This window comes from Gossypium hirsutum, chromosome D09 (assembly GCF_007990345.1).
Source record: "Gossypium hirsutum isolate 1008001.06 chromosome D09, Gossypium_hirsutum_v2.1, whole genome shotgun sequence".
Lineage (NCBI taxonomy): Eukaryota > Viridiplantae > Streptophyta > Magnoliopsida > Malvales > Malvaceae > Gossypium > Gossypium hirsutum.
The window spans coordinates 47,391,639-47,406,745 of NC_053445.1; the positions used below are offsets into that span (position 1 = coordinate 47,391,639).

Below are 15,107 nucleotides of genomic sequence, written 5' to 3' on the forward strand. Positions count from 1 at the left end.
ATTATAGGAAACTCAAGTCTATCTTACAGAAATTAAATATGCTAATTTGACTGTTGATTGGGCGACTTCTTATTATAGGAAGGAGACGTGTATTTCTGACTGATTGCGCTAGTCACCATCTTCTTTGATCCATATTCTGGACTGGTTAAATTTTTTGGTTGCTATGTATGGTAAGAAAGTCTTTTACCTTAAATGAATTGTTGATAAAAAATTATATAATTAATTAAATCATGAATTCTAGCGAGAATAAATCAATGCAAATAGAAATAAGTAGGATTAAGACCTGGAGGTATTTGAGTCAGTAACTTTAAAATATGTTTCATTATTTGAACCAAGATTTGTGCAAAGTGGGTTTTTGTAAAGTGGCTAAAATTATGAACCCTCAAAAAAGGGTTCTAGAAGTTGAGATTGATTGTCATCAAAATCAAAATCATTTTGCTTTATTTGTCACATTCAGGGTTCATGATTTCCGCTGTGAATTATTATATTTAGACCCAAGACAAAAAGGAATCATAACTCCGATCTGTAATTAGGCCCCGCCCCGCCCCGCCCCACTTCCTTTTCCTTTTTTTCACTATTTTATCTTATTATTATTTGCGGCTAAATATATATTCATTTAATAATTAAGTTGACAACTCTTAAAATAACAATCATCAAAATTAAATGTTTTTAACTTTTAAATAAATTTAAGGCATATTTAAAATAAAAATAATGGAGAATATTTTCAATTAATTATATTAATATTTATCCTATAATTAGAATAAAATGAATTTTTTTAAAATTTATGGATAAAATGTAAAAAATTTATAATTTTAAAATCTATATTTATCAAACAATCTAATTATACTTTTAAGTAATATATCAAATAATTTTATAATTTAAATTCAGTACTTAAATTTTTAATACTTAATATTTCAACACTTAATTTTTTTTAATTTATTAAAAAACACCTAAGTCATAGATTTAAGTTTTAATTTACTTCACGAAAATTAAGAGCACAATACTTAATTTGTCCCTTTTTTTTCTTTTCATTATGTAATACAAGTTAATAATCTCTTAATTTCTAATTTAAATTTTTTTGAGATTTTTTATTGGTAGATGAAAATCACTTTAAAAATTTGGAACAATATGACAGAACTGAATACTTAAATTTTTTATCAAATATTTTTCCTGAAATTTGAAAAATAAATTGTTGAAGATGAGTTTGAATAAAAATAAATGTTTTATTAAATCCAATGTTATGGTGTTTTTTAATCTAAAATTATAAGTTAAGTTGGATCAAAGATGTTTACCCGAAACGAAATACAGAGAGTCAGAGACAATAGATATCAAAAGAACCATAAGCCGGACCTTCCCAAGAAGTAAACCCAATTGTTGATCCATAGTAGGACTTGGGTGGCCCATTGCAGAAGAACCCATAGTTTTTAATTCCTGAAATACATCTATAACTATAATCTTCTTCAACCAACGCGGTCCCTCGACTCACTCGGACGAACGCTTCAACAAACTCACCTCACTGTCATGTGTCTCTTCATTTCCCACTCTTTCCATCTCCGTTAACTGATTCACACTCTTTCCATCTCCCTCTCTGAACAAGGTATTCTTTTTCTTTTTCTTTTTTGTTTAAATTGTGTACGGTTCTTGGGAAAAGCATTTGGATGAAATAATGTGTCTTTTTTTTTGTTTAATAATGCTCTTATTAAGTGTTTTTGGGCATGTGAAGCTTAGCTGGAAGAAATTTGGTTAGTGATTAACGATAAACTTAGAAAGATGGAATTCTACTTGATTGCAATTGTCTTTCATGTTGTATCTGAATAAGCATGCTTGATTAATGACTGTTATTACAAGGATTGTGGGGACTGTGCCTGTGATGAGATATTGTCTGCTTCGAAGGTGAAGACCGTTCTCACGGTTTTTTCCTTTGAGAAAAGGCACCTCATGAGGGGAAGTATTTATCATAGTACAGTTATTGTCTAGTAGAGTGGATGGCTTTTCCCATCTCAACACTAGCCTCCTAAGATGTGGATTGTGTTTTTGCTAAGGGCTAAACCATCTAGAATAGTTCCCATAGATAGCATGGTTGTTGTGTTTTTGTAATCAATTTATTTATATAGGAATCAGCTTCGATAGAGGAAGCATTTTAGGTGTATGGATTCAAGTTTCTGATTTTGAAAAGGAAATAAGAGTGTTTCTCCATGTCTTATTGTTAATTGTCATCTCTGTTCAGCAACTGAGGCTTGTCAAGAAATCAAAGTGTTTAGCAGTTGAATATGGTTATATAAGGTGTTCAAGAGTCTGAAACATGTTACTTTACTATAATTGGTTGTAACTGACTTACTAAAAACATAATTTGATTCGTCAAAATTTTAATATAATATTGTCTCAATGATTTCCATTTTGTGGTTTACTAATTCCAGTTTGATTGCTGGATTGCTCCACAAGGTGATGTTTGTATGACAATTTTATAAGCTTGTCCTTTGTGGTAATGGCCTTTTGTAATGCTTTTCTAATTAAACTCAGTGATATCTTATGAACTTGATAACAGTTTGCAGGTTTGGAAGGAATAATCTCGTTTCTATATAGAATATGAGATATATACCATGCCAATCAAATTGTCATAAATTTTGAAATAGCAACATTATTGTTTGTATCAAGTATGCCTAGGGATTGAGAATTTTAAGAAGCATTTTTTGCATTGTGGAGATTTATCTCGAAGCAAATGATGGGTATTACACATTGTTTCTGATGAAAAGCTGATAAAATCTTAAGTTTCATACTCCGGAGTAAAATAATACCATGGTGCTTCTGTTTTGATGGTTGAGATGAGATAACATTTTTCCTTGTGGTTTGTTTCATTGTTTACCAGCTTGTTCTCAGGGGCAGTTAACAGTCAGTTGATAAATTTTACTAGCAAAGTCCAAAATAACTTTTTTGAACTTTTGTTTCAATCTGGACAATTAAAAATTTCCTCTCATCGTTGTTCTAGATGTTCCATGGGGATGGGTTTACATAGTATGATCAATGATCATCAAAATATGTGTGAACTCATATGCATAACTTGTCCGCTGTGTAAAGCAGAATGCACCCGAATGATAATAGTCACTCTTTCTAAACCAAAGGGATCAGAGTATTGTTTAACACTTTAGGGATCCCAAGTTGTTCTGATTTTAGCTTTCATGTTGAGTAGTTGGAAAGGTGCTTGCTTTGATTTGTTCTATGACTGTAAGTTATGATTTCCTGTTGCACATATTTTGTGGACAATTTACATTTTGATGCCGACCAAATTTGTTGAAGGAAGCAAAAGGGCAAGTAAATTAATTTGTTTGACATTTACTTTTAAGGTCTTTTGTACAAGCTGCCTGGACCAGGAGATCTCGTGGTGAAGCTGCAAAGCAACCCAATAGGAAAACCATAGAAACAAGGAAATTTATTTTTTCCAAGCCTGAAAAATGTATTGGCCTTTCAATTTAAATTTCTTTTTCTGATTTTATTTTCTCGGATGGAAGAACTCAAATGAAACCTCGTTCTTCTTTACTAAAAAAATGTTGATAAGAAGATTAAAAACCCTGCTTCAACCATTGTCTGATCCTCACCTCCGTCTCATAGCCACCGAGTCAACTCAAAATCAACTCTGCAACCCATCTAACTGTCTCAATCCCATAACTCCAATCAACCAACCCACTCTTCTGAAAGTCTGTACCATCCTCTACCAACAGCAAAACTCACCTGACTCACGCCTCCACTCATCCCTCTCTTCTTACAATCCTTCTTTCAACCCTGAATTCTTCCTTCAAGTTTGCAACACTTTCCTATACTCCTGTCGCCCCATCTACCGATTCTTCCTCTACACCCAAAAAGTCCATCACTTCACTCACAACTCCGTCACCTTCAACAAAATGTTGGATGTCGCCGGAAAATCCAAAAACATTGACATTTTCTGGGAAACTTGTCAGGAGATGGGAAAACTTGGTTTGGTCAATGATAAGACCTTTAGGATAGCTTTAAAGACCCTAGCATTAGCTAGGGAGTTGAAGAAATGTGTGGGTTTTTTCCATTTGATGAATGTGTTTGGGGTTGGATACAAGTTGGAGACTTTAAATACAGTGGTGGAAAGTTTATACAAGGATAAGCTTGTGGAAGAGGCAAAGTTTGTTACTTTCAAGTTGAAAGAGTGCGTTGAGCCAAATGGGGTTACTTATAAGTGGTTGATATGGGGGTTTTGTGATCTGGGTAATTTGATTGAGGCCTCAAAAATTTGGAACCTAATGGTGGATGAAGGGTTTGAGCCTGATGCTGAGGTTGTGGAGACAATGATGGAGGCACTTTTTAAGACTAATAAATATGATGAAGCAATGAAGGTTTTCCAAATGACGAGAGTTAAGAGAATGCATGATTTGGGGCTTTCAAGTTATAGGCTTGTGATCAAGTGGACGTGTAAGAGAGGCAAGATCGAGCAAGCCAATGGAATGTTTGAGGAAATGTGCCAAAGAGGGATCCAAGCTGATAATTTGACCTTGGCTTCGATTATTTACGGGCTTTTAACAAGAGGGAGGATTAGAGAGGCTTATAGGATTGTGGAAGGAATTGAGAATCCGGATATCAGCATTTACCATGGACTAATAAAGGGGCTTTTGAGGTTGAGGAAGGCAAGTGAAGCAACACAAGTGTTTAGAGAGATGATAAAGAGAGGGTGTGAGCTTATAATGCATACATATATCATGTTACTGCAAGGTCATTTGGGAAAGAAAGGGAGGAAAGGACATGATCCATTGGTGAATTTTGACTCAATATTTGTTGGGTGATTGATTAAGGCTGGAAAGACAGTAGAGGCTACCAAGTATGTGGAGAGAACAATGAAAAGAGGAATGGAAGTGCCTAGATTTGATTACAATAAATTTTTACATTATTACTCAAATGAGGAAGGTGTAATGATGTTTGAGGAGGTTGGCAAGAAATTAAGGGAAGTGGGGTTATTTGATTTGGCTGATATATTGGAGAGATATGGCCAGAAAATGGCCACTAGGGATAGGAGGAGAGAGAGGGCAGTTGATCCATGAGAAGGACCTTGAAAAACTGAAAAATTGTAGCCTAAATACATACCTTTTGGTTGAAGTTGCTAATTATATTGAAACCCAATTATGGTACAAGACTACAACATATTGTCCTTGTGTATGTTGGACCTGCAAGAGTCATCAAACTTTGAAGCAAAGACTTAGTAGAGGTGTATCACATTTCCCTTTTGCTATATCACTAAGACTATGCTTTCCAACTTTCGGTGGGGTTCTGGTATCTCTTTCCAAGCTTGAACTTGAGTCTAATTTTTTCTACCTAAATTTAATATTTTTATCTAAATCGGGATTCTATGAACAGGTTCAAAAATTATATCTTACCAAATATTTCTTCTTTTTGTACAGTGGCCAGAAGTCCAACCGCAACCAAACCAAATGAAAACATAGCTACAAAACCAGCAACAAACGTCATGGCCACTATTGTCGAGGAAGAATGCTTGGAAAGGCTGTAAGTCGACGGCAAGGGTGGATGCACCTTTCACTGGCATGTTATGCCTTCGAAGGAAGGCCATGCCACAACAACCTATAAAAGGAGCCCTGTCAAACACCATGGTGATAAAGGAGCCAGTGGTAGAGGAGCATTTCATTGTCGAAACGACTACAACCACCAGTCGCTATATTTGGTACGATGAGACTCGGGCTCCAACAAGCTCCATTCAAGGGAGGTCCATGGTGAAGGCGGCGCCTAAAAGACAAAGAGTAGGGTAACCGAATAGAAGGGGGGACACTAGTCCAGGAGCTGTGAGTGGGAGGAGAACCTCTGCAAGATGGTCGACAAAAAGCTCTCATATCGCCGACAGAAGTATGACGAACGAGAGGGGGAGGATGCCGAACATTATTTTGCTGGAGGAAAATAAAGAACAAACAAAAAAATAAAAATAAAAAGGAAGGGAGAGGAGAAGAAGAAGGCTATATGACAGGCAGTAGAAGGCTGATCGTGTCGGCGATCACGGCAAGAAAAGGGACGCTACTCGAGAGAGAAAAGAAAAATGAAAGAAAAAGTTTTAAAAATAGTGTCCAATCCATATTGAAGGCTTTATTGGAATGGTTGGTATGGCTATGGTTGTGTAGTTAGAGTTTGTGAAAGAGAGAAAATGTATTTCCCTTTTAAAGGCTCTTATCATGCACTTTCATGCTATGTTTATCTTTACAATTCTACAACATGAATGTGTAATCTCTTATTGAAATCAAGCATTCAAGCTTTCTTTGTAGAGGAAAACGTTGATAAAAAAAGAAGAAGAAAATAATAATCCTTATCAAGTATTATAAATACTAAATTATGGTATGTGAAAATATAAATGAGGCAAAATAATTCATAATATTTTTAAGTTTAAAATTCGTGTGCAATTTTTAAATTTTTTTATATAATATATAAAAGATAAAAATAGTTTCAAAATAATATAATTTATTTTGTAAAGCAACGAAATTTAGTTATCACTCAACTAAGTTGGTACTCGAACTGAGTTAATACTTGATTGACTCATAACACTAACTCAATTAAAAACTTAATATATGGTATAAATTAAATTGATATTTCATTAGCCAAAAATGCTTCTTATATCATTATACAACTTACAAGTAGAAGTGTTCATGTGCCGGCTGGCCTAAGTTGCCCAAACATGCGCAAATGGCCTGTTTTATTGTTTAGAAAATAAAAAATAGTTTAAATTTAATTACAATAATATATAAATATAAATATAAATATAAAATTATTTTATTATTTCTAAATGGTAAAAAAAAAGATATTTAGAGTTGAAAAATATAAATCCAATAGATTGAACTGAACCACTATGAACATCTCAACTTTTAAAATAATTATGGTGTTTTCTCACTATTGATAATAGTTTTTGAAAGGTAAATTCATTAATTTATTCAATGAATTGAACCATATAATTCAGAGAAAAAAAATAACAAACACTCGTCGTAGATAGTGAAAGACAAGCTCCACCAACATTACAAAGGCTTTAACCTTAACATTAATAGAACATCATGACACGTTGACAATTGACTTTGTCACAACCGAAAATTTATTAAACAATAGAAAAACAAACAAAAAAAACATATAAAACTTAAGACAACATGAGTCCAAATCGACTCGTGAAATTATTTATTATTTTGAAATGCTCTCAAAATAAAAACATATTAAAAAGATGACGAAAAGCCACCCACTTTTCAAGAAAAATTATTGGTGGATGGTGGAATTTTAGCGAACGACTGGTTTTGTCATATTTTCATCATGACTTGTGAAGACTACAAAGATGCCCACAAAATGAATATGCAAACTAAAAAAGGAGAAGACGTATGGAGTGAATAAGAAGAAGAAAAAAAAGAAAAGGTTGATGGGAGCGAGAAAAAGGTAGGTGATAGCCAGCCCGAAGGTTGGCATCGTTGCTGGGCAAAACAAAAGATAAAAAGTAAACAGCTTGGAGAAAAAAAGAGAAATCTTTAAGGTTGTTTTACTATTGATAATAGTTAAAACTCTTATATCATGTTTAAAGATTGTTACTAGGGGTGAGCATTCGATCGAATCGAATCGAAAATTTTCGAATTAATCGAGTTTTCGAATCTCATTTTATTATCCTAACTTTATTTGAAGTTTTATCGAATCGAATCAAGTGAGATAGAATTCGAATCGAATCGAATATATTTGTTCGAGTTAAATTTAAAAATAAAATAAAATTAGTGTTGTCTACTTTTATGTAATTTTTCAAAAAATAATTTCCTTTAAAGTTTTTAAACATGATCATACAACAAAAAATTGGAGTATATAAGTGAATAAATAAAAGCAACACAACATCAACCCAAATAAACAACAAAAATAATACAAAAAGATTATAATAAAAAACATAAGTAAAAGTCCAAGTAAATAGCATGAGTCGAAATAAACAACATTATTATAATAAAAAAAAAACATAAGCAAAAGTTCAAAATACAATAGAAACCTACACCAAAAGAACACAACAGAAGTCCAATTAACCAACAACAATAACAAACATCTCAAGCATTACAAGTCTAAACCACATCATAATACTTTAAAGTCCTATACTTCTACCTCATTTAGGCAGTCAAGTAGCACATAAACAATAGACAACATCTTAAAAACAGATGAACCAGGTGCTGAAGACTAACAAAATCAACACCCCACAAAAATAAAACAGATGAGAGAGAAAAAAGAGTAACGATCAACCGGTCTTAATGCAAGTAGACATATGTCACAAGAGACACTACGTATTATCCTAGACTAAAATCAAAGAACAACATTATTGTTCAACTAACTCATCTCTTTCATGTAATTTTAGCAATGCTTGTATCATAAAATAGTGTATTAAATAAAAATTAAAAATCAAAGAGAAAATTTCAAAATTATTATCACTTTCAGTTACTTTAACCATGACTGAATTGCAATTCCTTTGGCTTGACAACAGAGTTCAGAGACTTTCAGCATACCTTGAGAATCCACAATGAAACCCATATTCTCACCGTTAAGATCTATATATACTGCTATACTTTTTGATCTATGTATACATAGAAACTGATAAAAGAAAAGAAAAAAACAAAGAAACGAGAATAGAATCTCTTCAAAAATATATAATGAACGAGTTGATTTTTTGATATCAAAATATGATTAAACTTAACAAATTCAAACTCTAAACTAAGAGAATTAATATATGAAATCAAAAGTTCCAAGCATACTATATGATCAACCTTTAGAACCTGTGTAACTCTCTTAACCATTGCACACCTAGAAGAATGAATTTAGCCTCCAAAAATGCTAAAAATTGAGCAAGTCTTGACTGCTAAAAAGTCCCCTACATCGCCGTGTAGGACAGCCCCAAACCCAGCTTTCTCATTTAACCGATCAATGCACACATCAAAGTTTAATTTGACCATACTCGACTAAGGTTTGTACCACCTTGTTGCCGTGGAAACAACACCAAAATTAATACCAGAAAAAGAAAATCCTTGCACCATATCATTTGCATGGTAAAATTAATTTAGGATGGATCAAATCTTCCAAAAAATGAGTACAATTCTAAAAGATTCCATATAGCCATGCGAAGCAAATTCACAACAATCTCCCTACAAGAAGCTGGTATTAAGTTGGTTAAAAAACCAAAGGCACCACAAACATAAGATTACTGCCAAAATAACATGAAACATCAATCTGAATACCAACCAAAATACGATATACCTACTTAGCTAGTAAAAAGTGATTAAAAGTTGGGAGATCACTCCCCTTGCCTTTGGAATGCACAATCGGTTTCATCCTGTGTCATCCCACTAGGACCCTTCTACCCTTGGATCTTCCTCTGAATTCCATCCTTACTGAAACTAAATGTAGCAGATTTTGATTTACCAAATTATACCAGTAAGCCTAAATAAACAAATATTTGATTGTCTCAAGCACCAATTATGTCCTCTATTTCTCGTCCATGTCCAACATTAATTTGCATTCTTACTTATAGTAATAATAAAGCACTTTTATCCACATTAACATTCTAATAGAAGTATTTAACCGAATTTTATGAGGAATACCAGTTTACCAATATTTTTAATTTTTGAACTTAATTTAGGACTTTAAACTGATCTATGTATACATTTTTTCTTCTGGTTCATATCTTGTTTCATTAATCCATCATAATTCATTTTTAGCTTCAATTATACATACAAAGCAGAGGAAGCTGAAAAACTCTTCAAAGCAGAGGAGAGCAAAAACAGCAAAATATATTCTTAAAATCAAAATCAGAAAACCACCATATTGGTCATATTAATATAACAGAGATCAATCAGTTCATCAATCCAAAAATAAAAAAGCAAAAAGCAAAAAACATGAAAAATAGTTTAACAAATTAACATGCGGAAAAGGTGAAGAACTGAAGATTTACAAATACAGAGGGGAAATAATTCGAGAACTGAAAACTCAAAGGTAGAAGCACCGTAAAAGAGAGGAAAAAAATCAAACTAAATGTCTAGGGTTAACACTGTTAACAACAGCAAACTCCCTTTTAAAAGTTAACATACCTTTGAAATTCAAAGGTAGAAACCTAGAAGCACCGCTCTAACCTCTGATTCTGGAATTGGGTGGAGCCGTGGAGGATCGGAGGTGGATCGGTGGAGCTGAAGGTTGATTTTCGAATTGGGGAAAAAAGGGAGGAGGGCACGGGCTTAGGGATTTTGATCGGTGGAACGTGGAAGAGGGGAAATGGGAATGGTAAATTGCACTCAATTACTATTAGTGTATTTTAAAAATAAAAAAATATATGTAGTATATTTTAAAAATAAAAAAAATATAGTTTATATTCGGTTTATTTGAATTATTCGAGTTATTCGAATTTAAAAATTCAACTCTACTAGAACTCGAAATTTAAAAAAAAATTCGAGATGATTCGATTAATTCGATTCGAATAATTCAAAATTCAAATTTTTTTTCGATTTTTTCGAATCGAATCAAATTTTGCTCAGCCCTAATTGTTACCCAATCAAAAAGTTGTCATTATAGATGATAAGAATGAAAAGCATTTGATGTACTTTAATGTATTATATATAATAAATTATTTTTTTACTTTGTATCAAAATTAAAAGATTCCTAACCTCCCAACCACTTAGTTTACTACGAATCTTATTGAACACAAAATCCAAAGTTGTTGATGTGACTCTCCGGTAAAAGATAGACATACCAAGGTATTTTCCAGGGTTTTTTTACAGAAATAGATTAAAAAAAAATTAATACTGAAATAGGTGATTAGATAGATTATTTACGGAAATTGTATGTTTTTTTAATGGAGCCTATCTGACAGGCGCCAATGAATATTTTATATTAATTTTTTTTGTTTGAATAAAATATTATTTTTTATTTTTATTAAAAATATTTAAATATAAATACGGATCAAAATACGGTCAACGGGTCAAAACATGAGTGGAAAATGGGTTTCCGGGTGGCGCCTATCAGATAGGCTCCACTAATTGAGCCTCATAGGGAGGCGCCAATGACCATGGCAGCACTGCTACCTACTGCCTGCCGCTGCAACGCTGCAACACCAACATGATGTTGTCCCCTCAACACCACCATTTTGTGGCCTATAAGTATGGTCCCAATATGGTCCCCAAACTCCTCGAATGAAGGGTAGAGAGAAAGAAAAGAGAGAAAGGAGAAGAAGAGAAGAATAAGAAAGGAAAAAAAAAAGGTAATGTATTATTTTAATAAATAATTTTGTTTATAATTTAAAGAGTTTAATAAAGATATTGTGATTTTTTTGTTATTAATTATTAATTATAAATTATTTATGTTTAGTGTTTATAGTTTTGGATTAGTATTTTGTATGAATATTGTAATTTTTTTCTTTTTATAATTATTTTAAAATTAATTTGTTAGTAATTTAGGATTAAGTTATAAATTTTTGTGTTTATAATTATTTTAAAATTAATTTATTCGTAGTTTAGGATTAAGTTATAAATTGTTGTGTTTAGTTTAATATTTGGTGAGTTTAACATATAAGTTTATAAAAAAAATTAAAAATCATTTTATTAAAATTTTAATTATAACTAACTCTTTTAATCACATAGTTGCTGTTAACTCTTTTAATCATATAGTTGCCGAAATAGGTTGTCAGATAGATTAATTAAAAAAATGGTATGTTTTTTGTAATCGTGCCTATCTGACTGGCTCGAATCAATTTAAAAAAAATTTTAATCGCGCTTATCTGACAGACACGAATAAATATTTATATTAAAAAATATTTTTTAATCGCGCCTAACTAACAGGCGCGAATCAATTTTTTATATTAAAATATTTTTTGTTTAAATAAAATATTAATTTTTTTTATTTTTATTAAAAATATTTAAATATATATACAGGTAAAAATACGGTCAACAGGTAAAAAATGGGTCGCGCCCGTCAGAAAGGATTAAGTTATAAATTGTTGTGTTTAGTTTAGTATTTGGTGAGTTTAACATATAAGTTTATAAAAAAATTAAAAATCATTTCATTAAAAGTTTAATTATAACTGACTCTTTTAATTATATAGTTGCTGTTAACTCATTTAATTTTTATATAATGTAATCTTATTTGATTTTTTTATTTATTTAACAGTTTTTATTGATTTTTTAAAACAAATTAAATGAATTCATTTTTTTAATTGCAGATTTGCAGGAAATGAGTTCTTTGATTAATAATAATCACATATCAAGTACTATTAATGAGATGGTAATAAAATTTTTATTTGATACTCATATTATTTGCTGAATTAAATTATATTGTATTAACTATTTTGCTAATTTAATAATGTCAGGGTCCGTACCGCGTATTGAGTGGCCGTGTTAATAGTGTAGGGTTTCTGCCAAATGAACGCCTAATACCATATTTAGAGTTAGCCGGGTTCGGATCAGCGGCATTGATCCGGACTTTTGATCTACGATACGACTTGATTTCCGCTTTAGTCAAGCGATGGCGTCCGGAGACCTACACATTTCATTTACCGTGCGGAGAGTGTACCGTCACTCTAGAGGATGTTGCACTACAGCTCGGGCTTCCCATCACAGGAATGCGGTCACGAATGTAAGTTCAATCTCTAGGCCGGCTACCCTTTGCTATGAAATAGTTGGACGCTCGCCAAGTAAGGGGAAATTTATGTAATAAATTTTGTTGGCATTTTATTTATCAATTTATTTTTTTTGCCTTTTAATTTTATTTATCAATTTAATTTTATTTATCAATTTAATTTATGTTGCCTTTGCAATTTAAATAGTCAACTGTGTATTTATATAATGACTTTTTTGCCTTTTTTGTAAATAAAATTTTATGGTTTTTTTATTTATTTTGCAATTTCAAATTAGATTAATTGCAACAAATTGTAGACAAATTTGTGATTCAATCATTTCAACATGTAATGAACTACATATCAATTTCTACCCGATTGAGACGATTGTCCAGCATGGTAGTTTCGGAGCGGGCATTTACTCTGATTATGACTGGCTAATTTGCATACGCCACATAGCTTCCTGTCGGATTTCTCCCTAATATCAATTTCGTTATGGATTCTGGATGATTGCGAACGACCTTTTGGGTTCCTACGCAACCTTTTGTCTGGGACAAGTTCGAAGGTCGTCGGAGGTACCTCCCAAGTAGATAGGTCAGGAAGCACAGGGAACTCGTTTTCCCATACACGTAACGTGCGTTCGATAGTGTACACTTCATCGATAAAATGTAGAAGCACAAGCTGCCACGACATGTGCACATGGATAATGAAGTGTTTGAAACCTCCTGCAGTCGCATCGTTTGTTTCGGAGATTAACTCCGTAGGACTTAGGTGGTATACCGGGTCGATGACCGATGGTCTCTGTAACTCGAAACGTTTCATTATGTCGTGAATATACTTCTACTGTCATCGACCTCGCCATCCGATGGTTTGCAACCATTGCATCCCTAACATCTTCGACAAAGACGTGTCCCGCCTCTATCTAGTTGACTTGTTGCTGACCCATTCTTAGCATCAAGGTAGCCAACCTGTAGAACGTAGCCGAGAAGACAGATGAAATTGAAAGATGCCGTGTTTTTAAAAACACAACGTTGATCCCCTCCACCAAGTTTGTGGTCATTTGACCATAACGAAAGCCTTCATCAAAACTTTGAGCCCATTGCCACGGCTCCATGGTACCCAACCACTGCCGGAAAGATGTGTTGGTTAGACCTTCCATGTCACTCTCAAGTCGGGCCATTCTTTGGCTAAAAATGTGTGACTCTAGCTCGTGCGCTGCATATGTATTAAGAAAATATAAGTTACAGTATTGCTCTAAAACATTAAAACTTATATTGAAAAAATAAGGTAATTCTTTACCCATTCTCACAACTTGTCTATTTCAATCTGCATTCTTATAATCTTAGTGGAAGTTAGCTGTGATGTGCCGGATACAGTAAACAGATCTCTATAGTACACCGGAACGTCTAATGGCTGCAATTAATCATTTCCCTCTATTGGAGATAATGAAAATATTATCGTTGCTAATAACATACCTCCGCAGGTTGGTGAGGAAGAACTCCCACGATTCCATGTTCTCCTTATCGACGATGGAAAATGCTATCGGGAGCACGTTCCTGTTGTCGTCTTGAGCAACCGCAAGAAGTAGGATTTGTGTGTGTTTTCTATATAGCCAGGTTCCATCTACTTGCACAAACGGTTTGCAGTAGGGAAATGCGTGTACACATTGATCAAACGTCCAGAACATCCAATGGAAAATTCTTTTTCTCGATTGTAGTTGGTCATTCGGCCCGTAATAAGATCGTGTCTGTAATTCAATGACAGTCCCCGGCATGTGTTCCCTCATAGCGGCTATCCATCCGTGTAACTAATTGTACGATGCATTAAAATCTCCGTACAATTTCTCTATTGCCATCTGTTTAGCTATCCATGCCTTCCGGTATGATACTCGATACTGGAATCGTACTTGTATTTCGGCAATCAGTACCGAAACTTTAATGGTCGTCATATCTTTCACCATTGGCATGATGCACATACAGATAGTTTTGAAGTCAAGTTTTTTATGATCTTCTGTCATACGTGTTGAAGTGCATGTGTAAGGCCCAACAAATTTTTTTATCTCCCACATCTGCAACTTCTGGATAAATACAGCTCGTATCCGCCAATTGCAGCCTTCTGCCGACCTCCAACACTCTCCAATATATAATGTTGGTTTAGTCACGATAACTTTGTAGTCTACTAATATATTCATACTATACCGCTTAATGGCAAATATGCATTCTTCTTTACTTTCAAATCTCTGGCCCACGAACAACTCCTCTGGATCAGAATATACGGCCATTCGGTGAGCAGATAGTATTTTAGGGTACTCCAGAAACTCAGTTGCCCGCGCCGCATCGGGGTCTATCCGAGACATGTGTGCCCAAGGATTATTGTGTATCACAATACGACGAATTTAGTTTCCGACTGAAGATGCGTTAACGTTTCCATCCTCATTCACACCTTCATCGTCAATATCATCCGGGACCTCGTTCACGTCGGGATCACTCTCACTATCAACTTC

The 15,107-nt window shown here is 33.5% G+C and overlaps 1 protein-coding gene and 1 long non-coding RNA gene across 2 annotated transcripts; one reads left to right on the plus strand and one right to left on the minus strand.

Moving 5' to 3' along the window:
- Positions 1 to 1,609: 1,609 nt before the first annotated feature.
- Positions 1,610 to 6,697, plus strand: LOC107890871 (putative pentatricopeptide repeat-containing protein At1g26500). Its single transcript, XM_016815456.2, has one exon. It carries the CDS (start codon positions 3,543 to 3,545, stop codon positions 4,800 to 4,802), a length of 1,260 nt encoding a protein of 419 aa, XP_016670945.2. The 5' UTR covers positions 1,610 to 3,542; the 3' UTR covers positions 4,803 to 6,697.
- Positions 6,698 to 7,941: 1,244 nt separating this feature from the next.
- On the minus strand, positions 7,942 to 10,376 carry LOC107890875 (uncharacterized). Its single transcript, XR_001682076.2, has 2 exons — positions 10,092 to 10,376; positions 7,942 to 9,401 (listed from the first exon to the last, which is right to left on the minus strand). It is a non-coding gene; the product is annotated as an uncharacterized lncRNA (long non-coding RNA).
- Positions 10,377 to 15,107: the final 4,731 nt, after the last annotated feature.

Bases quoted from the DNA above. Each gene is read 5' to 3' on its own strand.
- LOC107890871 (XM_016815456.2), top strand. From the start codon at position 3,543: ATGTTGATAAGAAGATTAAAAACCCTGCTTCAACCATTGTCTGATCCT.